Source organism: Mirounga angustirostris, unplaced genomic scaffold, assembly GCF_029215605.1.
Source record: "Mirounga angustirostris isolate CCGP_5_RB_7025 unplaced genomic scaffold, mMirAng1.0.hap1 SCAF_16, whole genome shotgun sequence".
Lineage (NCBI taxonomy): Eukaryota > Metazoa > Chordata > Mammalia > Carnivora > Phocidae > Mirounga > Mirounga angustirostris.
The window spans coordinates 55,707,345-55,735,299 of record NW_026991724.1 but is presented as its reverse complement, the minus strand read 5'-3'; the positions used below and the strand labels follow the sequence as shown (position 1 = coordinate 55,735,299).

General features: G+C 40.4%; 1 protein-coding gene across 9 annotated transcripts in view; it reads left to right on the top strand.

The window, feature by feature from the left end:
• LOC123856088 (KRAB domain-containing protein 5-like) overlaps window positions 1-27,955 on the top strand; it is a 212,269-nt gene that overhangs the window by 125,715 nt on the left and 58,599 nt on the right. Inside the window, exon 7 of one of the 9 annotated variants that reach the window (XM_064581746.1) lies at window positions 138-27,530. The exons of 7 other annotated variants lie outside the window; for them this stretch is intronic. In XM_064581746.1, coding sequence (XP_064437816.1) covers window positions 138-1,780 — 1,643 coding nt within the window. In that variant the 3' untranslated portion in view covers window positions 1,781-27,530. Of the gene's footprint in view, window positions 1-137; window positions 27,531-27,955 lie in introns of those variants that run through there. One more of the 9 variants, XM_064581751.1, reaches the window with a different exon arrangement.

Below are 27,955 nucleotides of genomic sequence, written 5' to 3'. Positions count from 1 at the left end.
TCCTGATGATTCCTTCTCGGCCGTCTTGCTGAAGTTCTCTGATTGATTTTATTTTTCCATATTAGAAGCTTTCATTATATTCATCTGAGAATAGTAAGTGGAATGATTTTACTTTTCTCTTATTCAATATCTTTCAGCTGTATCTTCACATGGCACCCAGAGTTTCCTGCCAAAGCTGTGCATAGAAGCTTCTTTCCAAAACGTGGCAGTGGGTAGATATAAACATAGTGCCCTTGACAATTTACACTTAATGATAGACTGGAAAAATGATGGGGAGAGTGAAGGGCATGAAAGATATCATGAAGGACATATCCAAACTGAGACAACTGTCCATAATACGAATCTCACTACCCCAAATGATGAAGGATATAAAACACTTTGGAAAACATCCCTTCTTAATCCTGCTTCTTCTGCAAAGCAGTTTGTTTCTCTAAGCAAGGGCTTAAATCAAATGGTCAAACATACGTATCTGGAGAACGAAAAGTTGGAAAATCTGGAAAGTTATCTAGTTCATGCTGAAAATAATTATTTGAACCATTTTGAAAGTAGGATTGGATTGACATTTGAGTCAAATATTTCTGAAAATCAGAGATTTAAAAATGAAGAACAAAGTGCTATGTGGGATCCATTTGAGAGGTCCTTCACCAAGGAGTTGACTCTACAAAATTACCAGAACATATTCAATGAAAACAGAATTGCTCAATGTAGCGAATCTGCAAAAAAATTTAACCAGTGTTCAAATGTTTATAAACCTGTGAGGACTCATTTTCCAGAGAACCATTTTAATTTTGATAAATTTGAGGAAGTCTTTTATCAAAGCTCCAACCTTATTATATATAAGAGTATCCCTTTGGGAGAGAATCCTTATAAATATAATGAATATGGGAAATCTGTTAACCAGTCCTCCAATGTTGGTGATTATCAGAGAATTCACATGGAAAAAAACTCATACAGATGTAATAAACCTGGGGACATGTTTAGCCAAGCATCAGGACTAAACATACATAACACAGCCGTTACTGGACAGAAAACTTACATTTGTGAAGAATGTGGCAAAGCCTTTGACTGGCACTCAACACTATCTCAACATCAACCAATGCCTACTAGAGAGAAACCTTACCAATGTAAAGAATGTGGCAAGGCCTTTAACCAGCTCTCAATGCTTACTCGACATCAGAGAATTCATACTGGAGAGAAACCTTACCAATGTGAAGAATGTGGCAAGGCCTTCAACCAGCACTCAAACCTTACTCAGCATCACAGAATTCATACTGGAGAGAAACCATACAAATGTAAAGAATGTGGCCAGGCCTTTAACCATCACTCAAGCCTCACTCAACATCACAGAATTCACAGTGGTGAAAAACCTTACATATGTAAAGAATGTGGCAAGGCCTTTAACCTGCATTCAAACCTTACTCAACATCACAGAATTCATACTGGAGAGAAACCTTACATATGTAAAGAATGTGGCAAGGCCTTTAACCGGCACTCATACCTTATTCGACATCACAGAATTCATACTGGAGAGAGACCTTACCAATGTAAAGAATGTGGCAAGGCCTTTAACCAGCACTCAAAGCTTACCGAACATCACAGAATTCATACTGGAGAGAGACCTTTCGTATGCAAAGAATGTGGAAAGGCCTTTAACCGGCACTCACACCTGACTCGACATCACAGAATTCATACTGGAGAGAGACCTTACATATGTAAGGAATGTGGCCATGCCTTTATCCAGCACTCACACCTGCGTCAACATCACAGAACTCATACTTGATGATGGAAACCATACCTAAGTAAAGAATATGGGAAGGCGTTTAATCACTGTTCAACCTTTACTCATTACCACAGAATTCATAGTAGAACAAACATTACAAATGTAAAAGAATGTGAGAAGACATTTAAAGACTACTCACCCCTTACTCCACATCAGAGAATTCATAGTGGAGAGGAGTCATAAAGTTGTTAAGAATGTGGCAAGGCCTTTAAGCAATGTTAAACCCTGATTCCTGATCAGAGAATGTATGCTGGAGTGGATTTTGCAAATACAAAGAATTTGGCATTGCCTTTAATAAGAGGTCAAGCCTCATTCAACATCACAGAATTCATACTGGGGAAAAAGTTAGAAATGTAAAGAACATGGGAAACTTTTAAACTGCTCAACCCTTTTCTGTATCTCAGAGTTTATACTGAGGAGAAAGAGTGCTCACTTCGGCAGCACATTTACTGAGGAGAAAGATTACAATATAAGGAGTGTCGCAAGCCTCTAGATGGAATTCACAAATTGCTCAACATCTTAGTTATCATACAGGATAGAAACTGTAAAATGCAGACAAAGTTGCAGTGCCTTTAACTGGAATTCAGTCTATACTCAGTATCCCAAAATGCATCCTAGATTCAAACCCTAGAAACATAATGAATGAGGAAAGACCTTCATTTTAAATATTCACTGTAGCAAACACCAGAGAGTACATAAATGAGAGTAACTTGAAAGATGTAAATATTTAGAAATGTATGTAAGTGAACATCAAATGTCAGTATCACAGAAATCAAGTAGAAGGCAGTATAGGAATTAATCTATTCAGATGTTACATAAAAATATTCCTTATAAGGAATAATATAAAGTTAAACACTTAGTCTATGTGCTATTATGCTTCAAAGGTTTAAGTGGATGGATTTTTACATAAGTATAATTAATTTCAATATGTGCTTTTTTTTTCATTGATCCTATCTGGGATTTGTGACTAGCAAATATTAATGTATTTGTACTCTCAAATCATTTCATGAAATTCATTTATTCCTAGTGGGTGTGTGAAGTATGTGGCTGATTGTCACTGTATCAAAGATACGAGATGCCCTTCTTCATTTGTTGGGACTCACATATCTAATTGTCCATGGAAGAAGAAGGGCAATATAATATACAATATATGAAGAAAATCTAAATGGAGATGCTTTTTGCGGTTATAACATTAATGTCAGTGTTCATGAAAGAGGTGTTCAGAACAACATTCTTCTTTTATTAAAGCTAAAGAACTTCCTGGATATTATAAATAAAATATTTTACCATCTGGTTATTGAGGAAAAAGAGGTGGCAGTCCAGTAAAATACTGATGTATCCTTATAAAGCTATTGTTACAAGTAGAGAATGTCGGTTGATGTGGTTGAAATGAAGAGATCTCCACAGATATTAGAAAGAGGACAGCTAATTCTTCCCTAAAATGGTATATAATTATATGTACACAAATTATATACCAATTTTTTAAGAATGACCTCATGCCTGAAAATTATGGAAATCACTACTTCCACATCATTATATCCGCATATGAGTGCTTTTTAACATTTGGATTCTGTATTTTGAATAAGGATCGGAGTGCATTTGAAATTCATAACTTAGTTCATGTGTGGTCTTAATAAAACAATAATTGATTTTTAATGTATTACCATGGATGAGTAATGAATGAAGTGTTATCCTACCACCAATGTTAACCTATCTAAAGGTTGTAGGTAACTGATGGAATCTCACATATTTGGTAATGGAGTTGAATAATATACCTAGTCATCCATTTTTTAATTGTCCTTAACGTTTAAATAATGTGTGATTATTTTTACCCTAGTTTATCTATTGTATCATTTTCTCCTCTTAGGAAATAGTGGGATATTATCATGGACATATTACAGATTATATGGGGGTCTTATTGACAAGTACTCCATAATAATGCTACTTGGCATCCCCTTGGTGTAGGCAGTATTTTTGCAGGGGCCTTGAACTGACACCTGCCCTTCTCACTAGTGTGTTCTCTAGACAACACTCTGCGGAGTCACTTCTGTTCACATCCCCAGTCCACCCTCATGAGCAAACATGTCCCCTGACTACCTTGACTTTCCCTCATGTGTCCTGTAGAGAAGACAGACCCCCACAGAGCTTACCTAAACCTGTTTTAAGTTTGAATGACTCAATCTGGACTTAGTCTTGGGATGTTAAAGCACTGTACCATGGCCCCAAATAAAGGTATGTGCCCCACTTCATATGTGGGGGTGTTGTTTTGATTTTTCTATGAAGTAAGCATACACTCTTACTAATGCTCGGTGTGTAATAGATACCCTATAAGTAGGAGAAACATTCCAATAGGAGTGATACTATAGCCTCAAGTAAGAGGTAGAAAATACAGACGATGAAGAATTGGCATGAATTCTGCATATGGAGAGAGGATACCTTTCCTGAGTTGCACAACTGACTCCTTGGATTTAGAAAAATAACTTCTACTTCTTTTCCTAGTTATCTCCAGATCTCCAGTTCTATCCTCAGTTTTGTTTCCAGCTCTTTAGGCATCACAAACATTCTTCTTCGCTTGTGCTGTGGCTAGAGTTTCCTAAGTAAACACTGAATTGAGATTAGAGAAATGGAAGGCCAATGGGTATTCAGACATTTAACACTGGGTTGTAAAACACAATGATGGCACCATCCTTAGAGAGAAAGATAAGATCTATTAAAGAAAATGTGAGGGGCGCCTGGGCGGCTCAGTTGGTTAAGCGTCTGCCTTCCGCTCGGGTCATGATCCCAGGGTCCTGGGATTGAACCCCACGTCGGACTCCCTGCTCAGCAAGGAGTCTGCTTCTCTCTCTTTCTTGGCCTGTCTCCCTCCACATATGCAGTCTCTCTCTCTCAAATAAATAAAATCTTAAAAAAAAAATGTGAAGAACTCTTTCCAATGCGGGGAGGGAACCAGATAGAGGTGGTTCCCCTCTAGCCACTGCAAAGGCAAAGGCAGCTCTTGGTGGTGTCTTCTGATGAATAAATATAATGGACATAAGGCTTTGGCAAATGTGGGTTTCTGAAGCGTAGGGGGCTTCTGTGTTTTCATGATTTAATTGAATTCCTAGGTGTTACTGAGGACCAGATTCTTTTGGATGACGACGATGACTGTTGTTTGCCCAGTTCTAGATCAGTGGTAATTGATGGAGGAAGGATATTGGATGATGTAATCATTTGGGCGTAGCTTTAAAATATCACATGGTGGGGACGCCTGTGTGGCTCAGTCAAGCGTCTGCCTTCAGCTCAGGTCATGATCCCAGGGTCCTGGGATCGTATCCCGCATTGAGCTCTTCTCTCAGCGTGGAGCCTGCTTCTCCCTCTGTCTGCTCTGCCTGCCGCTTCCCCTGCTTGTGCTCTCTCTCTGATTAATTAATTAATTAAAAGTCTATAAAAAAATATCCCATGGTAGGGGCGCCTGGGTGGCTCAGTCGGTTGAGCGACTGCCTTCGGCTCAGGTCATGATCCTGGAGTCCCAGGATCGAGTCCCGCATCGGGCTCCCTGCTCGGCGGGGAGTCTGCTTCTCCCTCCGACCCTCCCCCCTCTCATGCTCTCTCTCTATCTCAAATAAACAAAACCCTTAAAAAAAAAATACCCCATGGTAAAGTAGGTTTGAGAGATGAAGAAGCCTTTTAGAGAGTTGTGTAGGCAGGATCAGCAAGGCATGTGTTGTGGGTGCACCCAAGTGCTGGTATCCCAGGTGTGTAACCCCAATCAAGTTTAGATCCACCGTAGATGGGTGGCATTGCGTGAAAGTTGATGCACTGCTCTGCAGGACCTTCTTCCCTTCAGTCAGCCCCATTGTGGGTATAGTCCCATTCTCTGGCTCTGTGCCATGGATTTCTCGGAGGAGCGGTTCAGCAGTCAGTGGTGGTGAGCATTTCTGTTCAAACATTCAGGCCCAAGTATTCACTGATCAATGAAGGAAGAAGACATTGTGTGTATGTGTGGGTGGGTGGGGTAATGGAATATTGCTCCGCCATAAAAAGGAATTTAATCTTGCCGTTTGCAATGACATGGATGGAGCTGGAGAGTATTCTGCTAAGCGAAAGAAGTCAAAGAGAAACACCATATATTTTCACTCATGTGGAATATAAGAAACAAGCCAAGAGAAAAACAGAAGACAGGCAGATCATGAAACAGACCCTACGTATAGAGAAGAAACTGATGGTTACCAGAGTGGAGGTCGGTTGGGGGATGGGTGAAATAAATGACGGGCATCAAGGAGTGCATTTGTTTTGAGCACTGGGTGTTGCAGGGAATTGTTGAGTCGCTATTGTACACCTGGAACTCATATTACATTGTATATTAACTAACTGGAATTGAAAAAAATCCTTTTAAATGTTTTGTTTTTTACAGATTGAAGAAAACTTTTTTTTAAAAGATTTTATTTATTCATTTGAGAGCCAGTAAAAGCGCAAGCAGGGGGAGGGGCAGATGGAGAGGGAGAAGCAGGCTCCCCACTGAGCAGGGAGCCGGATGCCAGACTTGATCCCAGGACCCCGAGATCATGACCTGAGCCGAAGGCAGATGCTCAACCATCCGAGCCACCCAGGTGCCCCAAGTAGACTTTTCTCCTAACTGACTTGCACCAGGGCATAAAATATACCCTTGTAAACAAATTGAAATATTTATCTTTTCTCCCTACCTGATTATTCCAGAATCCAGAAAGTCGGAGTAACTATTATATTTTAGCGAATATATGTATTTGCAATTTCAATAAGAATCTGTTTTCATTGGGAGGAGACACAATTGAAAACACTGGTTATATAACCAAGGCTTTGACTAGAATGTCATAGCTGAGGAAGAGCTGCATAGACTCAGATATGATGACAGCTATAAGGGACTAACGTTGACTTTATGGGGCCAATAAAGGCCCCTTGGAAATATCAACCTGACACCTTGTTTACGGAGTTCCCAGCAGCCTTACCAGGAGAGCAAAGAAGGTAATTTCCTAAGAGATGCAGGAACCCATGGATAGTCAGGGGTCTTCATGAAGAGAGGAATTTACCCAGATCTGTTGTTATTGTAGGCAAAGTCTGGTGGCAAGTTTATGGCATGGCTCCTGGTGTGGAGAGGCTATTGAGTGTTCACTCTTGAGATTTCTTATGAAAAGTTCCAGAAAAGCCATTTTTAAAGATTTGATAGGTTAAACTCTATTCTTCCTGCATTTATGTAAATAATCAGGACAAGGTTTTTTGTTTTTTTGTGTTTTTTTTATGGTTTTATTTATTTGAGAGAGGGAGAGCGAGAGAGACAGAGAGAACGAGCACAGGAGAGGGGTGAGGGGCAGAGGGAAAAGCAGGCTTTCCACCCTACAGGGAGCCTGATGCAGGGCTCTAACCCAGGACTATGAGATCATGGCCTGATCCAAAAGCAACCACTTAACCCACTGAGCCACCCAGGTGCCCCCAGGACAAGTGTTTTTGTTAGGCTTCCTTTGCAATCAAATCAGTGTTAGTTTGGCTATCTTTGGTAAAAATGGAGAGGACTATAGAGAAAAATATGTCTCAGTAACATGTTTATATTTATTAGATTTTAATACTATTCATCATCAACTGGCCTACATCCTGATTTCTTCTAGACTCCTCCAATGCCAGGATTTAAGTCCCCAAACTAACATTTTGATTTTTTTTTAAAGATTTATTTATTTTAGAGAGGGTTGGGTGGGGCAAGGGACAAAGGGAGAGGGGAAGAGAGAATCCCAAGCAGACTCCGTGATGAGCGTGGAGCCTGATGCGGGGCTCGAGCTCACAACCCTGAGATCATGACCTGAGCTAAAACCAGGAGTCTGATGCTTAATGGACTGTGCCACCCAGGTGCCCCTAACATTTTGATATTTCTCCCACCTTTCTTATATGGAATCATTTTAGAACTAAAATTGCCTTTTTTCCTGTAGCTCTGCAAACTTAATATAAATATCTTAATGTAAAGAAATCGTCATGATAGGTCATGTATAGACAGTGTTAGTGATGTGTCTCTATGGTCCACTCAAAGTATTACCAGATGCATTTGAAAAATAAACAAGGAACATCTGTCAGTTTGCCCTTACTTACTCTCACTCTATCCAAAGATATTTCCAATGCATCATCTAGAAGTCTGTTCAACTGGCTACCCTTAGAAATCAGAACCTGGCAGGGCTTTGGGTGACTCAGTTGGTTAAGTGTCTGCCTTCAGCACAGGTCGTGATCTCAGAGCCCTGGGATCGAGCCCGGCACCGCACTAGGCTCCCTGCTCAGCAGGGCGTCTGCTTCTCTTTCTTCTGCCCCTCCCTCTCCCTCTGCCCCTCCCCCTGCTCATGCTCGCTCGCTCGCTCTCTCTCTCTCTCATAAAGAAATAAAATCTTAAAAAAAAAGAAATCAGAACCTGGCTTAACATTTGATCTAATCATTAAGTAGAGTTCATTTGTTTTCATACCAATGTCTCATTTAATAACCTTACTTGAACCCCTGGGCTAACTTTGAAACATAGACCTGCATCATTGCCTCCTGAAATGATTTTGACTTTTACTGACCTATTGTCTGGAGGAAAGTCCTGGATCAGTGACATGAAGCAATCTACCAGGTCAACTTTTAATACGTGAAAGTCCCAAGGAAGTTTCATATGGGGGAACTGAAGGGGTTAAGGACAGCTTCTTCGCCCCTTCTTTACCCCCCAACCCAATGTGCCAGTTTGGCCTTCGGATAATTTGAGTTGAAGGCACTTAAAAACCTGCAGACTCAGGAAAACATTCCCTCCCCCCCTTAACCACAGAGAAGAATCTAAAATGGGGCGTCTTTCCGAGAATTAGAGTTATTAACAGTGAGACAGTTTACCTCAGTGACTCATCTGTAAGCACAAATATCTGCTCTTCTTACTGCCCGGTGAAGTGTTTTCCCTTCCTGTGAAGCTCCAGGCCCTTACTGTCTTTTCCTTAGTTCAGGTTGACATTTGTACCTCATCTTGCCTGACAGTCTTTTGAATTTCTGTGTCTATATGGATTCCCTGTATTTACACATACTTAATTTGATTTTCTCCTGGTAATCTGTCTCATGTTAATTTGATTCTTAGTCAAACTAGAAGGACCTTAGAGGGGACAAGTATTCTTGTTCCCTGGCAGAGGATTTAATTTTAATGCCTCATTTCCTGGCATCCTATTTAAAGTATAAAAAGAAGGTGCAGCAGTGCGAAGTACTTGTCCCGTACTTGACATGTCTTCGCTCTGTTTTTGTCACTATTTCAGAAAGTCCATTATTTGTTTCCTGCATGGTTCCTATCCTCTCAGTGTCTCCTTTAAAAGGTCCTAAGTAGTAGTCAAAATAGGTATCACACTTGATTTGTTTAGCTTAATAGTTGGCTCTCTGGATGATGATGCATAAGTACACTAATTATTTCAAGGGGTCCTCATTTAAGCCACCTCAGCATTAAGATCATTAGTATAATTTTCTGTTTACTTAGAGACTTGAAACTATGTAATGTATGTGTGTGAAACATCAATCTCACCAGATTGTTGGAAGGCCTTTCTCCATCACTTTTTTCCCCATTGTGATTGTTTATTTTCCATCCTAGTGGGTTGAGATGCCCAGCACTACCTATGGGGTTTTATTTGTATATGAATGTGCTAATTTGAGTGGTCTTGCTCCTTCAGGTGTCACCCTGGAGATGGTGGATTGTATTTTGTGTCTTGGTTTTCTCTGGAGTTAACTTGCCTGAATTCAAAGTGCTCAGCATGCTAAGTGGCTGATTCTTCTATGTTTCCCCTGATGGAGCAGCACCTAAATTATTTGTATCATGAGTGGGAATCCCTGTGGGATGGTTGCTGGATGCTAGAGGAAAGTTCTCCAGTCAATTGAGAGGAGCTAATGTCCTTTGTCTTTGGATTCATTCAGAATCTCCTTTTTTTTTTTTTTTTAAGATTTTATTTATTTATTTGACAGAGAGACAGAGAGCACAAACAGGGAGAACAGGAGAGGGAGAAGTAGGCTCACTGTTGAGCAAGGAGCCCAAAGTGGGACTCGATCCCCGCTTAACTCACTGAGGCACCCAGGAGTCCCCAGAATTTCTACAGAATGTATTAAGGATTTAAATTGGCAACATTGTGGAGAATTTTAAAATTATAAGAGGCAGATGCAACTGTACCACACATCTGCAGTCTGTGCTTCTCCTGACTCTAAAGTATATTGTGGCCATGAATTGTTCACCTTCCTTTTCATAGAGTAGTAACTGAACACCAAGCAGTTTTGTAACAGGCACCCTAATGGGCTGCAAGGGGGTAGATATATCAGACACACCGTTTCCCATTGCTATCCAAAAAAACAACTTCAACAACACAAGCACAGAATCAGAACCACAAAGCCTCTCAGATTCTGTAAAGTATTATAAGCAGAAGAGGACTAGTCCTCAACAAAATGAGGTTATGATGAAACTGTCACATGCTAAGTTACTTACCAAGAGAGGTCTTCCCAGTCAAATGCCTTATTTCTCTCATTGCAAAATGAAAGTGCCATACTCAAGAGTCATTTCACATTTTCCATCACAGTCTTCTTAAAGGTAACTTTTGGATATGCACAGTCCTTTTAAACTAAGCTCCTTTTTTTTTTTATATTTTTGGCTCATGACAGTTTAATTCGAAATTTTATTTTGTACATTTAAAATAGAGCAATTGCGGGCGCCTGGGTGGCTCAGATGGTTAAGCGTCTGCCTTCGGCTCAGGTCGTGATCCCAGGGTCCTGGGATCGAGCCCCGCATCGGGCTCCCTGCTTCTTGGGAGCCTGCTTCTCTCTCTCTCTCTCTCTCTCTCATGAATAAATAAATAAAATCTTTAAAAAAAATAAAAATAAAATAAATAAAATAGAGCAATTGCTTTTGATATGAATTTTTGCTTACATATATATTCGTAGGTTGAGACCAAATGGGTCAAGTCTTAGACAACTGACATTTTGTGATGTGTCTAATCAGAAGAAATGTAAAAGGGTGACTAATGTTAGAGTCCTAACAAACTCTTTGCTTTATAATTGCATACTTCTGGTGCTCTATATAATGGAATATATTAAACTAACAATTTGTATATATAGTATGTCCGCATTTCCTAATAACTTCTCTTGCATCCATTTTTAATAACAATTATTGTACAAGTTTGACAGTTACACTCTTCAGGCCAATACAATCCAGATTGTATAAATTTATAAAAGAAATTTTAGGGGCGCCTGGGTGGCTCAGTTGGTTAAGCGACTGCCTTTGGCTCAGGTCATGATCCTGGTGTCCTGGGATCGAGTCCCGCATTGGGCTCCCTGCTCAGCAGGGAGTCTGCTTCTCCCTCTGACCCTCCCCCCTCTCATGTACTCGCTCTCTCTCATTCTCTCTCTCTCAAATAAATAAATAAAATCTTTTAAAAAAAATTAAAAAAAAAAGAAATTTTAAAACTCATCATTCTTCTATACTCAAGACCAAAGCACATCAGTGTTAATGTAGGGCACAGAGGGAAAATATATTTCTCCTGAATATTTGAGAAAATGTGAAGTCCTTTTGAGAAAATCTAGTAACATAATAATCCTAGCCTGACAGCCCTAATGGAAAAAGGACTCATTCACTTTCATGCTGTGATTTACTGGTCCCTACTGACCTTAAATTGGATCACTGTAGTGATTTATGTAACCTCTGAAAGTTAAGCCCTGGGATCTGTATTTGTTTTGTGTTCTAAATCAGCAAGAATAATTAAATTTGATGATGTAGGATTGGAAGTGTCAGCAGCTTTCTTTAGTGACCGAGCAAAATGATGTCTCCACTTTCATTTATTGTGACCCATTTTAACTATATGTGCTTTGTACATGTAATATTTATTTCAGTACAAATTGAATTATTCTTCCTCTGTATTTTATATTAATATTTCATTGATGTGAAAATCAAATTGTGTCATAAAAACCTCTCTATATTTAAGTATATTTGAAAATGTTATTACAAAAAAACATTACAGCTAGAATTCAGCCTTCCATTGCACTTCATTGCCTTATTGTTAGAATGAGGTGAATGTGAACAATTCTATTGTCATAAACTCCTCACAAATAATACAAGTGGTGTAATTTTGTGCCCTAAGGTGAAACTGGAAAAAAACAAAAAAACAAATTATAGACCCATGAGGCCATGTTAGCAGATGTTAATTGATACCTTCTGCTGCCGCTTTACCTTATACCCCAGAGGTGTATTCTACTCAAAAGACTTTAAATCAGGGGGCGCCTGGGCGGCTTAGTTGTTAAGCCTCTGCCTTCGCCTCAGGTCATGATCCCAGAGTCCTGGGATAGAGCCCTGCATCAGGCTCCCTGCTCAGTGGGAAGCCTGCTTCTCCTTCTCCCACTCCCCCTGCTTGTGTTCCCTCTCTTGCTGTCTCTCTCTCTCTGTCAAATAAATAAATAAAATCTTAAAAAAAAAAAAAAAAGACTTTAAATCAGAAAAAATGTTTCTTAATGTTAAAGATTTCATTAGTTGCATCTGGTAGTTATATCTGTAGGCTAGTGCTGATTAACTACTTGTAAGCTAGTGGGGTCACATGCCTATGTCTTGAGCCTAGGCTACATGTCCCTTGTCTGGAACAGCTGTGCCTGGGAATATATGACCTGTAGTTTGCTTTCTTACATCTGAACTGACAAGATCAATGCTTGGCTTCATTAGATCAATTTTGTGTTGATCCTGCCAGGGAGTATGAATTTCTGTTCCCTTCAAGGTCCTTCTTCCTGGACTAAGAATCCAATTGAAATGTGACAGATTAACAGGATAGATCAAATTAAATTTCATAAGTAGAAGGAACCTTCCCAGACATGGAAATCTCAAAGACAGTTGGGTAAAAGGAGGTATATATATGTGATCCTTAAATGGAGGAGGGTCTGGCACTTTGAAGTGGAGAAATGCACTTCACGGAGCAATAAGACGAACAGCAGATGTTTGGTAATTAGATGTTTGCCCTGTCATACAAATGGGTCACTCAGATAAAATTTGTCTCTGGTAATAACTAAAGTGTTATGTGTATTTACATTATTGGAAAAACAATTTCTGGGATTTTCTCATCTTGCTGAGTTGAAACATAATACCTGTTAAGCAGTCACTTCCACATTTGTCTCTATTCTAAGACTCGGGCACTCATTCTCTTTTTCTCTCTTTCTCTTTCCTTTCCTTCTTTTCTCCCTCCCTTCTTTCCTTCCTTCATGCTGTTCATGACACTAGGTCAGTCACTTAAGTGAAATCATAGTGTATCTGTTCCTGTGACTCATTTATTTCACTTAACATCACGTTTAACCATGTATAAAGTGACAAGATGTGTCTCCTTTTTCAAAGCTGAGTATTATTCTAGTGCACGTATATCTACATTTTCTTTATGCATTCTTGAACATTTCTGCTGCTTTCATTTATTATTGGCTTTTCTGAATAATGCTGCTTTGAATCCGCTTATGCAAATATCTCTTGCAGATCCTACTTTGAATTCTTTTGGTTATATACTGTCAAGTGGGCTGGCTGAGTCATATGATAATATGCATTAAAAGTTTTGAGGGGGCGCCTGGGTGGCTCAGTCAGTTAAGCGACTGCCTTCAGCTCAGGTCATGATCCTGGAGTCCCGGGATCGAGTCCCGCATCGGGCTCCCTGCTCAGTGGGGAGTCTGCTTCTCCCTCTGACCCTCCCCCTCTCATGTGCTCTCTGTCTCTCTCATTCTCTCTGTCTCAAATAAATAAATAAAATCTTAAAAAAAAAAAAGTTTTGAGGAATCTCTATTCCATTTTCCATAATGATTGCACCATTTGCATTTCCTCTAACAGTGCATAAGGGTTTCAATCTCTCCTCATCCTTTCCAACACAAGTAGGTTTTTTGTTTTTTTACTAGTGGGATCTGAACATGTGTGAGGTGATGACTCACTGTTTGATTTGTATTTCTCTAACGAATAGTGATTTTAAGCATCTTTCATATCCTTGTCCATTTGTATATCTTCCTTCAGTTGTCCCCACTGAAAACTTTGTCCAGTTCTTAATACTAGTTGCTGTTTGGTTGTTGTTGCAAAAGTTCTTTCTATATTCTTGATATTAAATCCTTATGCTCTAGAGACTCTGTGACAAATTACCTTCCATTTCTCAGGTTGCCTTTAAACTCCACTGAGTGTTTCCTTATAATTATTTTATCTGATTTCCATGTGTTTGAATATATTTTGTTTCATTTCATCAGTCTCATGATATTTACTGGTTATTTTTTAAATTTCATTTTAACCCATTGATTTTTCAAGAGCATGTTGTTCACTTTCCAAATATTTGTGGCATTTCCAATTTCCCGTCTGCTATTCATTCTTAGTTTCATTCCACGGTGGTCAGAAAAGATACTGGTATGATATTAATCTTCTTAAATTTGTTAAGACTTGTTTTGTAGGCAAACAGGTTGTCTATACTAGAGAATGTTCCATGTGTGATTGAGAAGATTGTATATTTTGCTCTTGCTTGATGGAGTTGTCTGTTTATGCCATTATATGTAATTGGTCTTTTATGTTTGTTTTTTTTAAAGATTTTATTTATTTATTTGAGAGAAAGAATGAGAGAGCGAGCATGAGAGGGGTGAGGGTCAGAGGGAGAAGCAGACTCCCCGCTGAGCAGGGAGCCCGATGCGGGACTCGATCCCGGGACTCCAGGATCACGACCTGAGCCGAAGGCAGTCGCTTAACCGACTGAGCCACCCAGGCACCCGGTCTTTTATGTTGTTCAAGTGCTCTCTCCCTAATGGGCTTGAGTGTGGTCTTTCTATCCAGTTAAATTGACGTATTAACTTCTGCTGCTATCGTGACGCTGTTGATTTCTTGCTTCAGTTCTGTCTTGGATGCTTCACATACATGGGATCTCTGATGTTACGTGCACACGTTATTATAGTTGTTGTTATCCAGGTAATTTCTTTACATATATGGTCGTTTCTCTGTACTGACACTCCATGAACTTAATGTGTATTTGTCTGATAGTAATATGGCTACCCGTGACCTCTTTTGCTTTCCATTTGCATGAAATGTGCTTTTACATACTTTGACTTGTATCTTATGTGTGTCCTTAGATTTAATGTGACTCTTGTAGATGGGAGGTTGTCGGATGTTGTGTTTTACTCACTCAGCAACTTTATGGCACTTTTTTTTTTTTAAGATTTATTTATTTATTCCAGGGAAGGGGAGGAGGGGCAGAGAGGGAGGGAAGAGGGTCCCAAGCAGACTCCACACTGTGTGTGGAGCTGACTCGGACTCTATCCCATAACCCTGAGATCACACCGAGCTGAAACCAAGAACTGGATGCTTAACCGCCTGCACCACCCAGGTGCCCTTATTTTATGCCTTTTATTTATTTATTTATTTTTAAGATTTTTTATTTATTTATTTGAGACAGAGAGAATGAGAGCGAGAGAGCACATGAGAGGGGGGAGGGTCAGAGGCAGAAGCAGGCTCCCTGCCGAGCAGGGAGCCCGATGCGGGACTCAATCCAGGGACTCCAGGATCATGACCTGAGCCGAAGGCAGTCGCTTAACCGACTGAGCCACCCAGGCGCCCTATTTTATGCCTTTTAATGGAGGGAGTTTCATGTACTTACCGAGAACATAATTACTGAAAGAGAAGGACTATTGCTGTTGTGATTTTGGTTTTCTATACTTCTTGAGGATATTTTATCCCTCTTTCCCTCTCTTATTGTGTTCCATTATGTTTGTTTGACGTTTGTAATGACAGCTTTGATACCATTTTCATTTCCTTTTTATGTCTTTTATAGTTTTTTTTTTCCTGTTACCTTGGAGATTACTTAAAACCTCTCAAAGCTGTAACAAACCATTTTAACTTGATATTGTCAGTAAGATACAAAATTCTCCTACTTTTTCTGCCCCCCCTTACCGTCTTTATGTCACCAATAACTCAAATCCTATCTTTTATGTTGTGTACTCTATAATTTACATATATCATTTTTAAGCTCTTCTTCTTTTTGTTTTCTTTTTTAAGAGGGGGAGAGAGAGAGCTTGCGCCTGAGTAGGGAGAGACGCAGAGAGAATCTTAAGCAGGGTGCACACAGGGCTGGATCTCACAACCCTGAGATCAATGATCTGAGCTGAAATCAAGCACACAGGGCTGGATCTCACAACCCTGAGATCAATGATCTGAGCTGAAATCAAGACTCAGGCGCTTAACATACTGAGCCACCCAGGCATCCCGTTATTTATGCTCTTACAGCAAAAATCATCAAATGCCGATTCATAGTGAGAATTGTATATTCAAGTCCATTATAAATTATAACATTACCATTTGGCTCTATGTGTTTCCTATCTTATTTGATGAAATATTTGAATACATACCAATTCATTCTAAGTTGGATTATTTTGATGAAAGAATGTGATGAGAACTGTATTTATGGGTGATCCCAGGAAGCTGGAGGAGGGCATTGAGGGAAGTAAGACCTGGAAGACCAGGAAGCCATAACAGACTGTGTTAGAGTCAGATTTATTTATGGCTAAGAAAAATGTGTTTTGTGTGTATTTGTGTGTGTGTCACACCACTAACATCACCATAAATATAGAAGATTTGTAAGAGGACTTATCTGTGCCTAATTCAGGGATGACCTGTAACTTAGTTATTGCAGAGGCTGTCATATCTTGCATCAGAACCATCTGAAACACTTGTAAAAATCTCAGATTTCTAGGCCTCCTCCCATATTATCATTTCAATAGTTCTGGGCTGGGCTGTGACACCCCCAATTTTCCATTCTTGCAAGTGCTCAAGTGATGCCAGTGGGGCCTGTTTTGGGAACCTGCTTTGAGAATGACACTCTGGGGACCTCCTTATGGTTGTCATCTTCAGTGAAGATATTTGCCCATGAAGAACGCAGTCAGATATAGAGATGAGCATGAATTGTTTTAAGTGGACTCTGGTCTTGGTTCTGCAGATGTGAAAGTGGGTCACGTGTAGGCGAGGCTTCTGTGTTTTAATTCTGGAAGCTGGACCTGCCGTATCTGTTTTTCAGTCGTCAATTAAATACATATTCAGGCTATATGTGTGTGTGCAGGGCTGGAACTTACACTCTCATGTCTCAGACCATGGAAGCTGTTCTATGTGAAGTCTTCTGGATGAAGGACTGATTGTCTAATGGGAGAGAATCCAAGAACAGGTCTTCTGGAAGGGCATTTGAATGCCTCTTGTTGCTGTAGGTACCCAGGTTCAAGTGCTGACTCAACTGATATTTAGATGATCACTAAACCTTTTTTAACTAAACTATTTTGGTCAGTTGTAAAAAAAAAAAAAACCTATTGTTTCTTTTCTATGAAGGGCTAAACACAGTTCTTTCCTTTATGTATATGTCTTCTGTGTCCCTCTTACTACATACACAGAGCATTTTACTTCTGACACTTCTGGTCACAAATATGGGTTGGGGGTACTTTCCCCACAGCAACAAGCAAGTCTCCAACACCAACTGGATGTTTTGCAATTTAATTCAATGTGGACACTATTTACCCAGAGATATTCTCAGGTCCCACAGATAAGAGCTCAGTCTCACAAACTGCCCCCACCCCCAAAATACTTTCACACCCTATTCACAAGCTCACACTGTTACCTATACACATGAATGACCAGGTATATATTGGAACTTCTGATAATCTCCTTCTTGGGTTCAATTAAATTGCTAGAGTATCTCACAAACCTCAGGGAAACACTTATGTTTACCAGCTTATTAAAGGATACGATAAAGGATACAGATGAATAGCCAGATAAAGAGATACATAATGTGAGTCTGTGAGGGTCCCACAATCATGAGCTTTTGTCCCTATGAAGTTAGGTGTGTAACCTTCCCTGTGTGGATGTGTTCACCAGCCTGCAATCTCTCCCAAATCCATACTATTGGGATTTTATGGAGCCTTCTTCATGTACACATGAGCAGTCATAACTCCATTTGCAGCCCTTCTCCGAAGTAAGGGTTTGGGGAGATGAAACTGATGTTCCAAGCTGCTGATCATGGCTTGGTCTTTCTGGTGGCCACCTCGCATCCAGGATCCCACCCAGAGCCACTTCCCTAGAATAAGAGATACTCCTAGCGCTGTTATCATTTAGGAATTAAAAGAGTTTTAGCAGCCCTGAGTCAGGGAGAGTTCAAGGACAAATATTAGAACATGGATACTCCTAGTGCTCTTATCACTTGGGAATTTACAAGAATGTTAGCTTTGTGGGCGCCTGGGTGGCTCAGTTGGTTAAGCGACTGCCTTCGGCTCAGGTCATGATCCTGGAGTCCCGGGATTGAGTCCCACATCGGGCTCCCTGCTCGGCGGGGAGTCTGCTTCTCCCTCTGACCCTCCTCCCTCTCATGCTCTCTGTCTCTCATTCTCTCTGTCTCAAATAAATAAATAAAATCTTTAAAAAAAAAAAAAAAAGAATGTTAGCTTTGTGCCAAAATCAGGGGCAGTCAGATTATATATGTATTCTATTATATGACACAGTAAAAAAGGAATAATAGTCCAAAAGCATAAAATCATGAACATTAAAATCATTAGAATAAAACATTAGTAACACTGGGCCATATCTTGTAAACACTATAGAATGACTTTAGACTTTGGCCAACCTTGTAGATTTCATTTTTTCATGAAAAACATGGCCCACAACTCATGTTTCCCTGCTGATTGTTCTGCATGTGAATGTAAATATTGAACCCTGGAAATTAGCATTTGAGTATTTGACATTGGGAATGATCTTCCTGGTCTAGGTTTTCCCTGGAAAACTGGAGGAGTTCTACCTCTTATGTCATCATTTCCCATACTAGACGGGAACCAGGGCAAGTTTGAGAGGTTTTTCTCAGTCATCTGAATGTAGCCAAGTGTTGGTCATTCTTCAAGAGGAATCTCAGACACATTGGCAGCTTTTGATTTGAAACATTTTCTCCATGATTTTGGACACAGACTCATTTTCTAGTTGCACAGAGAGTCCAGAGATGTGTCTGTCCATTGATAATTCTGGCCCCTTGAGTGTCTTCCAAGCCATCACCATCAGTCCCAGAAACTCCAGGTCTGCAAAGCATTAAGGAACAGCCCCACATTCAATTGGCCCCTCCAATATCTTGTGCTGGATCCTCCCTGAGCTGGTCAATACCACAGTTCCTATGTATGTATGGGATAAGAAGTACAACAAATATGCACAAACATTGTAGGCTTTGGATCCTGTTCTGCTATACTTTGTGAGGAACACATAGATTTACTTTATGCAGCATTCAGATGTACCTCCTATGTTTTCTGTTTGGGACTCATTCTGATTTTCTTCTGTGCATGCACATTCGGGGGGCTAACACTTGCATCAGACCAATACCACACCAAGAACCTCTCCTGAGAAAATATCTACCCCAGGCATTTTTGTCCTGGAAAGCACTGTTGTAATTTTTTGTATCCTTCCTTTTTCCATCATTGTAATTTTTCTCTTTTTCACTAGACTATGTGGAGGGAAGTGAACAACTTGTTCTTAATCAACATGTTTCCAAATTGCCATCCCCTTTACTCATTTTTCTTAGAATGACTGTTTTTTCAAAGATTTTATTTAAATTCAAGTTAGTTAACAGATAGCATGTTAATAGATTCAGGGGTAGAATTTAGTAGTTGGCCAGTTGCTTATAACATCTAGCCCTCACTACATCAAGTGCCCATCACCCAATTACCCCATCCCTCACCCACCTCGCCTCCAGCAGCCTTTGGTTTGTTCCCTGTAGTTAACAGTCTCTTGGGCGCCTGGGTGGCTCAGTCATTAAGCGTCTGCCTTCGGCTCAGGTCCCGATCCCAGGGTCCTGGGATCGAGCCCCACATCAGGCTCCCTGCTCAGCGGGGAGCCTGCTTCTTTCTCTCCCACTCCCCTTGCTTGTGTTCCCTCTCTTGCTGTGTCTCTCTCTGTTAAATAAAAATAAAATCTTAAAAAAAAAAGTTATTGTTGCCTCCCTCTGTTTTTATCTTACTTCATTTTTGCTTCCCTTCCTCTATGTTCATCTCTTTTGTTTCTTAAATTTCACATATGAGTGAACTCATGGTGTTTTTCTTTCTCTGACTGGGCTGATTTCACTTAGGGTAATACACTCTATCCACATCGTTGCAAATAGCAAGATTTCATTCTTTTTAATGGCTCAGTAACATTCAATTGTATGTATATACCACATCTTTTTTTTTTTTTAATTTTTTTTTCTAAAGATTTTATTTATTTATTTGAGACCGAGAGCATGAGAGGGAGGAGGGTCAGAGGGAGAAGCAGACTCCCTGCCGAGCAGGGAGCCCGATGTGGGACTCGATCCCGGGACTCCAGGATCATGACCTGAGCCGAAGGCAGTCGCTTAACCAACTGAGCCACCCAGGCGCCCTGTATATACCACATCTTTAACCAACATCCATAGAGGGACATCTGGACTCTCTCCATAGTTTGGCTATTGTGGACATTGCTCCTATAAACATTGGGGTACATATGCCCCGTCAAATCACTATTTTCATATCCTTTAGATAAATACCCTGTAGTGTAATTGCTGGATCATAGGGTATTCTATTTTTAACTTTTTAAGGAAACTCCATAGTTTTCCAGATTGGCTGCAGCAGTTTGCATTCCCACCAACAGTGTAGGAGGATTCTCCTTTCTCTGCATCCTCCCCAACACCTGTTGTTTCTGGAGTTGTCAATTTTATGCATTCTGACAAGTGTGAGGTGGTATCTCATTGTGGTTTTGATTTTATTTCCCTGATGATGAGTAATGTTGAGCATTTTTTTCATGTGTCTGTTAGCCATTTGTATGTCTTCTTTGGAGAAATGTCTGCTCTTCTGCCCTTTTCTTGACTGGATTTTTTGTTTTTTGATTAATCAGTTTGATAAGTTCTTCATAGATTTTGGATGCTAGCCCTTTATCTGATATGTCATTTGCAAATATCTTCTGCCATTCTGTAGGTTCCCTAGTAGTTTTATTGATTCTTTCCTTTGCTGTGCAGAAGGTTTTTATCTTGATGAAGTCCCAATAGTTCATTTTTGCTTTTGTTTCTCTCATCTCTGGAGACATATCTAGTAAGTAAGAAGTTGCTGTGGCTGAAATCAAAGAGGTTGTTGCCTATGTTCTCCTCTAGGATTTTGATGGATTCCTATCTCACATTTAGGTGTTTTATCCATTTTAAATTTATTTGTGTATATGGTGTGAAAGAGTGGTTCAGTTTCATCCTTCTGCATGTTGCTTTCCAGTTTTCCCAACACCATTTGTTGAAGAGGTTGTCTTTTTTCCATTGGATATTCTTTCCTGTTTTGTTGAAGATTCGTTGACCATATTGTTGAGGGTCCATTTCTGGGTCGTCTTTTCTTTTCCATTGATCTCTGTGTCTATTTTATTTTTAAAGATTTTGTTTATTTACTTGACAGAGAGAGAGCACAAACAGGGGGAGTGGCAGGCAGAGGGAGAGGGAGAAGCAGCTCCCCTGCTGAGCAAGGAGCCCAACGCAAGGCTTGATCCCAGGACCCCGGGATCATGACCCGAGCCGAAGGCAGATGCTTAACCCACTGAGCCACCCAGGAGCCCCTGTGTCTATTTTTGCCAGTACCATACTGTCTTGATGACTACAGCTTTGTAATATAGCTTGAAGTCTGGAACTGTGATGCCTCCAGCTTTGGTTTTCTTTTTCATCATTACTTGGGCTATTTGGGGTCTTTTCTGGTTTCATATAAATTTTAGAATTGTTTACTCTAGCTCTGTGAAAAATACTGGTGTTATTTTGATAGGGATTGCATTGAATGTGTAGATTCTCTGCCCCTTTATTCTCCTTAGTGATGACCGCTCAGTATCCAGGTCTTCCTCTGTACCCTGGATGAATTAGAAAACTTCCTCATCTCAGGAGAAAATGGAGTCTGTTTTCCTCCATGTCAGTCATTTATATATTCATGCCTCAGAGTGTTATGTACACTTACAAGCTAGTGACATTGTAGGTAAAATTGAGAATAATATAGAGAATCTATTCTAGTAATAGGTAACTGTAGCTATACAATGAATCCTTTAAAATTATTATTTTAATTAATTATACAATTATGATGTATTAATGGTCCCAGGAGGTAAGATCAGAGTCCAGTCAGTAATGTCACAGGGTCTCCTGAAAGAATGCAGAGATACCCAAAATATCTTTGAATGGGTATCTTTCAATATGAGATGTTATATTTGCCTAACATTTTCCTGGGTGTGATCTTGTGAAGGCAGTTCCACAAAGATGGTTAACAAGTTTGATGGTCCTTCAACAAACTGGCACTCCTGATCATCAATGCCAAATCTGTAAGTTTTAATGAGCATAGGCTTAAAACCTGCCACACTAGGTCCTGCCTTAGTACAGCCTCAGGAAGGGAGAAGATCCATTAACAGTGCAAGGTTAAGACCCACAAAATATCTAGAATCATGACCACAACTACAACTACCTGTAACCCATGTTACTGAGGTAGAGGCTTCTTACTGCAGAGATCACTGCCCAGGGACAGGATACATCACACCTGCATCAGAGGATACTGATCCACCAGGACAGGTTTATGCCCTAGCTGATGGCCTAAGGTTTCTGCTCCCTGAATCCCTATGGGGGCATCAACAGTTCAGTCTCACTGGGGACACTCTTTTCAGAACCAGGAACTCTTTGGAATATTTAGGAATGTCCGATGTAGCCTGGGGTTAGACTGGCATCACAATCTGAATCTGCTTCCATCTCAGAGAAAGAAGAATGAGTCATTCAGGGTCCTCTCCTCCCTCCATAGAAGGAATCTCCTTTGTGGTACCCTGGTGGGAGGTACTCCAGGTTCCTCATACTGTGGTAAAGAACACTGACTGAGCAAGTGTAGAGATGCAAACAGATAGAACCTGATTATTTCCATGGCATTCAGTCATTAGAAAAACAGATGAAGAGTCATGATGCCTACCATCCAGGAACTTTTAGGTTAGAGCAAATTGTTGAATTCAGGATTGTGGAGTCAATGTGAGGAAGAGGTGGTATACAGGGGGCTTTGCTTCAGCTGGGCCAGTTCCCTCTCTCTGTTGTGGTGTGAGTTCTGGTGTCACCTTTGATGGGTCATCCATGGACCAAAGAATTTTTAGTAGCAGTAACATTTATTTTGCATTCTTGTAAGAATAAAAGCTTTATAATATAATTGCCCCTGAAAATGCTAAGTGTTTATGTTAAGTTGCTTTTTATTTTATTTTCTGAAATAGGAATGAGACTAAATAGATTAAAACAGTATGAACTCTGGGTGTTGAATTTCTCTGGGAAGGCTTAGGAATGACAGGCCTAGACATACCCCAGAAGCAGGGAGATCAGAGCCTACAGCCAGCTCCCTCCCAAGCCCAAACCAGATCCACCCCCTTCTGAGGCTGTGTCCAGGTCTGGCCTGGCTCTGGAGCTCCTCCCTTCCCAGGACAGATTAGAGGAGATCAGATTCTGAGTGGAGTGGCTGTTCCTTTCATCTCTCCAGGGCTGGTGCTCACAATTCCCAAAACCTAGAAGCTGATACATGGAAGGAAACGACTGTATATTTTAGTGCCTTCTTTTCTCTTTTTATCATGAAATCGTGTGCTTCACCAACCTTTTACCCAGAATCCTGTTTTCCATTCCTGCAGATTCAGTAGTTGCTCAAGTAACAAAACATAAATCTATGTATACATTATGACATGATTAAAACAATCTAGCTAATTAATCTCATAGTGTTAGGACTTTTTATTTCTGATTTTTAAATTAATTTTTGTTGAGAACATTGAAGATATACTCTCTTAGCAAATGCCAAGTATAATAGACATGGAATTATGTGTAGTCACCATGCTGTACTTTAGATCTCCAGGATTTATTCATTCTGCATAACTGAAATTTTGTACCATTTGACCAAAATCTCCCACTTTGCCCTCAGCCATGTCCTAGCATCTACTCTGCTTTTAGGAGTTCAACATTATTAGATTTAGATTAGATTATTAGATTATTAGATTTAGGATATAATTGAGATAGTATTTGCCATTTTGTGTGGCTTATTCCACTTAGCATAAAATCCTCCATGCTCACCCACATTGTCCAAATGGAAGGATGTTTTTCTTCCTTTTTTAAGGCTGAATTTTGTATAGATAGATATTATAGTATATTTAATAAATTATTTATGATACATAATATATTCTATAACAGAGGCACCTGAGTGGCTCAGTCATTAAGCGTCTGCCTTGGGCTCAGGTCTTGGTTCCAGGGTCCTGAGATCGAGCCCCACATCGGGCTCCCTGCTCAGCGGGAGGCCTGCTTCTCCCTCTCCCACTCCCCCTGCTTGTGTTCCTGCTCTCACTGTTTCTCTCTCTGTCAAATAAATAAAATCTTAAAATATATATATATTCTATAATACATATTTTATATCATAAATCATGTTAAATAATATATATAGCACATTTTCTTTAACCACTCCTAGAAAACAGGGAGATGTTTTCTAGGAAACATACAGGAAAATGACTCCTCCTATTTGCTAGAATAATTAGATTTGAGGGAAAAACAAACTTGGTAACACCAATGTGGAGGAATTAAAATGATCCTATATTGCTAATGAGAGTATACAAAGTAGAGGAAAACTGGCATTTGCTTATAAACTCAAACATTTTTCTATCCTGTTAAAAACATGTAAACCCAACAAAGAAAACTCTTGGAACTACTAATCTACCCTTCCTTTCTCTATTTTTCCATTCATCCATATTTCGCTCCTGTAATATACAAACTTTTATTTTTTAATCGATAGGGAAAAAGATGAAGCACATAAGTGGGGCCCAGTTTGTGCATCTTCATGGTTATTATAGGACACCTAGTGCCCAGCTCACAGGGTATTATGGGGATGAAATCACATCATATATGTGAAGTTGCCCACACGGTGCACCATAACTTCCTTGTGAACAGAAAATCAGTGCTCAATCAACATTGCAGTAATCAATATATACACGTTGTTTTCCAAATAGAGACTTGTTCAGACATTAGTGCATTCACGAGCTGCCTTTCTATAAACTGTAAAGTGCTATGAAAGCATGTGGTCCTTCAGGGCAGTGATGGAGGTCTTTCCTGGGACCAACAATAAACTCACAACAGTGAAAAGTAAATAGTAAATTCTTTCCTGGGAACTCACCAGGAGTTGTTTGTGTTGACGTAGATGGTGGGTGTGGGGGGCTCAGGTGCGCTGTGCCTGCATTCTCTAGTGTCGCCACTAAACGAGGGTCCCCAGGAACAGCATCAGCACTAACAAGTACTTGGGAAAGATGCCAATTCTCAGACCCCATTCCCAACCTGCAGAATCACCATTTCTTCTGTGGGACCTGGAACACCGAATGATTTCTGTGCACAATGAAATGTGAAACACATCATCGTTTATCAGCCTGGATTTACAGTAAAGATCCCAGGGAGAGGTTTTTGTTTTAAAGATTTTATTTATTTATTTGACAGAGAGACACACAGCCAGAGAGGGAACACAAACAGGGAGAGTAGGAGAGGGAGAAGCAGGCTCCCCGCTGAGCAGGGAGCCCGACGCGGGGCTCGATCCCAGGACCTTGGGATCATGCCCTGAGCTGAAGGCAGATGCTTAACCAACTGAGCCACCCAGGTGCCCCCTCCAGGGTGAGTTTTAAGAACCACCATCACCTGGGCCCTCTGCCAGAGTCTGTCTATTGGTCAGGGTGAGAACATCAGTGCTGCTTTAACTATGCGCTTCAGGTGCTTCTCGTGTAGACCAGGGTGAAGCCCAAGGATTCGCAGACACACTTGTGAGAGCAGAGTCTGGCTTTCTGGTGAAGAGAAGCTAACAGACTGTTTGGTCTGCAATTGGAAGGGGCAGGTCCGTGCAGCCCACGTTCCCCGTGCTGTGGCAGGATTTGGTTTTCTATGGGAGGGGAGGACATCTGAAACCAGGAAGGATGAACTCACACGCAAGTGTCCACATAGGAGCTCCTTTTTTTCTGAATCTTTCCTGTGACAAAGGAGAGGGCGGCCTTTTGTGCATTTCAAGATCCTTCTGCCTCTGAGCTGATGATAGCAGGTAATGAGGCCATGTTGAGGCCTTTAAAGGCATACAGGTGTGATTTCTCTACCTAATATCGATAGAGAAAGAAACCTAGAACAGAAGGGAGAGGCCGAAAGGGCTGCTTCTGGGGTAAATCTTGTCTTGACTTAGCTTAGGGCAGTGTCTTCATTTCTTACTGAAAGGCCATGTATTAGAACTTGCAAACATTCACTTCTCTACTTTTGGTGGTCCTGCCTAGTAAATATGTTTCGGACTACTATTTATTCTTTTAATGATAGTCAAGTCAGCCCTTTAGGATATTCCTCTATTATCCCCGGGCTGTCTCTCCATTCTCTCCAGCCGGGTTTTCTGTGCAGCATGACGAATTCCTATCATGAATTCATGACCTGCAACTATTGAAAGTATTCCCTCTGTGACAGATCAATATGGGGATGTGTTGATACCCAAGATTCTCACTGGAGATGGGTTAGATTTTGGGATCCCAGTAAAGGAGGAGAATATATAATATTGAGGTTCTGTCTGGGTGAGGCCTGAGTCTATGGAAACTAGATGAACAAATAAACCAGTTATCAGGCCCAGAATAAGTCAACGTTCTGAAAAAGACTTGCTGTCTAGATTGCTTCAACGAAAAGACTTACTATTTAAAATATATTAAAGATTACAGGACATGGGAGCAATCTGTGGCTTGAAATTTCAGAAATATGCTATATTTTCATGATTGGAATCATATAAAGATTTGTTTTTTTTTATTTTTGTAAGCACTGTCGCAGTGATGAGTCCTTTGTGCTTCAGGCCACTGAAATCAGTTTGTCTCATTACAGCTAATATTTTGTGCACTTGGTTCAGGGTCTCTCTGCCAGATTCCCTTAGAAAATGAAGGCTCTCAGGGCGCCTGGGTGGTTCAGTTGTTAAGCGTCTGCCTTCGGCTCAGGTCGTGATCCTAGGGTCCTGGGATCGAGCCCTGCGTCGGGCTCCCTGCTCAGCAGGAAGCCTGCTTCTCTCTCTCCCACTGCCCCAGCTTGTGTTCTCTCTCTCGCTGTCTCTTTCTCTGTCAAATAAATAAATAAAAATCTTAAAAGAAAAATGAAGGCTCTCACTTTTGTTTTCTGGAGATCCAACTCTTTGCAAGTAAAGGTTCTAAATTATTCCTTGGTTTCATAATTTTCCATTTCATCCTGCATAGCATTACAGAAATTATCTCCTTTATTACTTTTCTATTTTCAGGAAGAGGAAAGAAGTATAGTATAATACTATATGTTCAAGTTCTTAAAATTCTATATTGTAACTCATCACAAATGACATGACATCATTTCAAGGAAATAATCAGGCTTTGTTGGTGTAAGGAAGGAAGTATTCATGATGTTTTATCTTGACTTTAATGTTCCCATCTGCTGAGGTTATCCGTAATCTTCACTCTAGATTAGTGATAATTCTAGAAACTAACTGGCATAGAATCTTAAAATTAGACATCTATTCCTTATTTTTGATTCAGTAGTACTTGGAAGTGGAGTTAAGGAGCTGAACATTGAAAATGCTTCCTAAGTGTTCTAAAGTGGCCATCAGTAAGAGCGTTTGGAGAAATAATTTTCTACATCCTTCTGTAATGTGCTCTCTTCTCTACCGAGCATCGTGCTGGATTTCAAATTGAAGATTCTCCAGCAAGAGTCATGCTTCCTTTTCTTATAAGTAGGTCTTGCTATCTCTAGGCTGTATTTGTTCTTTTTCTTTACAAAAGGAAAGAGCGCAGGCACATGAAGGGAAAGGAGACGGTAGCCACACACCCAGGTAGGTGGGAATGAATGAAGCAGGCGACACAGGTGGGGGCCAAAGGAGAAAACATAGCCTTAAAATGTGGTCTGGGGTGCCCTGGGTGGCTTGGTTGGGTGTCGAACTCTTCATTTCGGCTCAGGTCATGATCTCAGGGTCCTAGGATCCAGCCCCACTGCTAGAGGATTCTCTTTCTCCCTCTACCTCTCCTCCCACTCGCACATGCTCTCTCTCTCTCTCAAATAAATAAATAAACCTTTTAGAAAAATAAAATGTGTTTTGGGAAGCTCTGCTTGAATGGAATGATCCTGGAAGCCAAGATTTATTTCTCTGGTGGTCACAGAGGGACAGCTCCTGTCTCATTCTTCATGTGCTCCT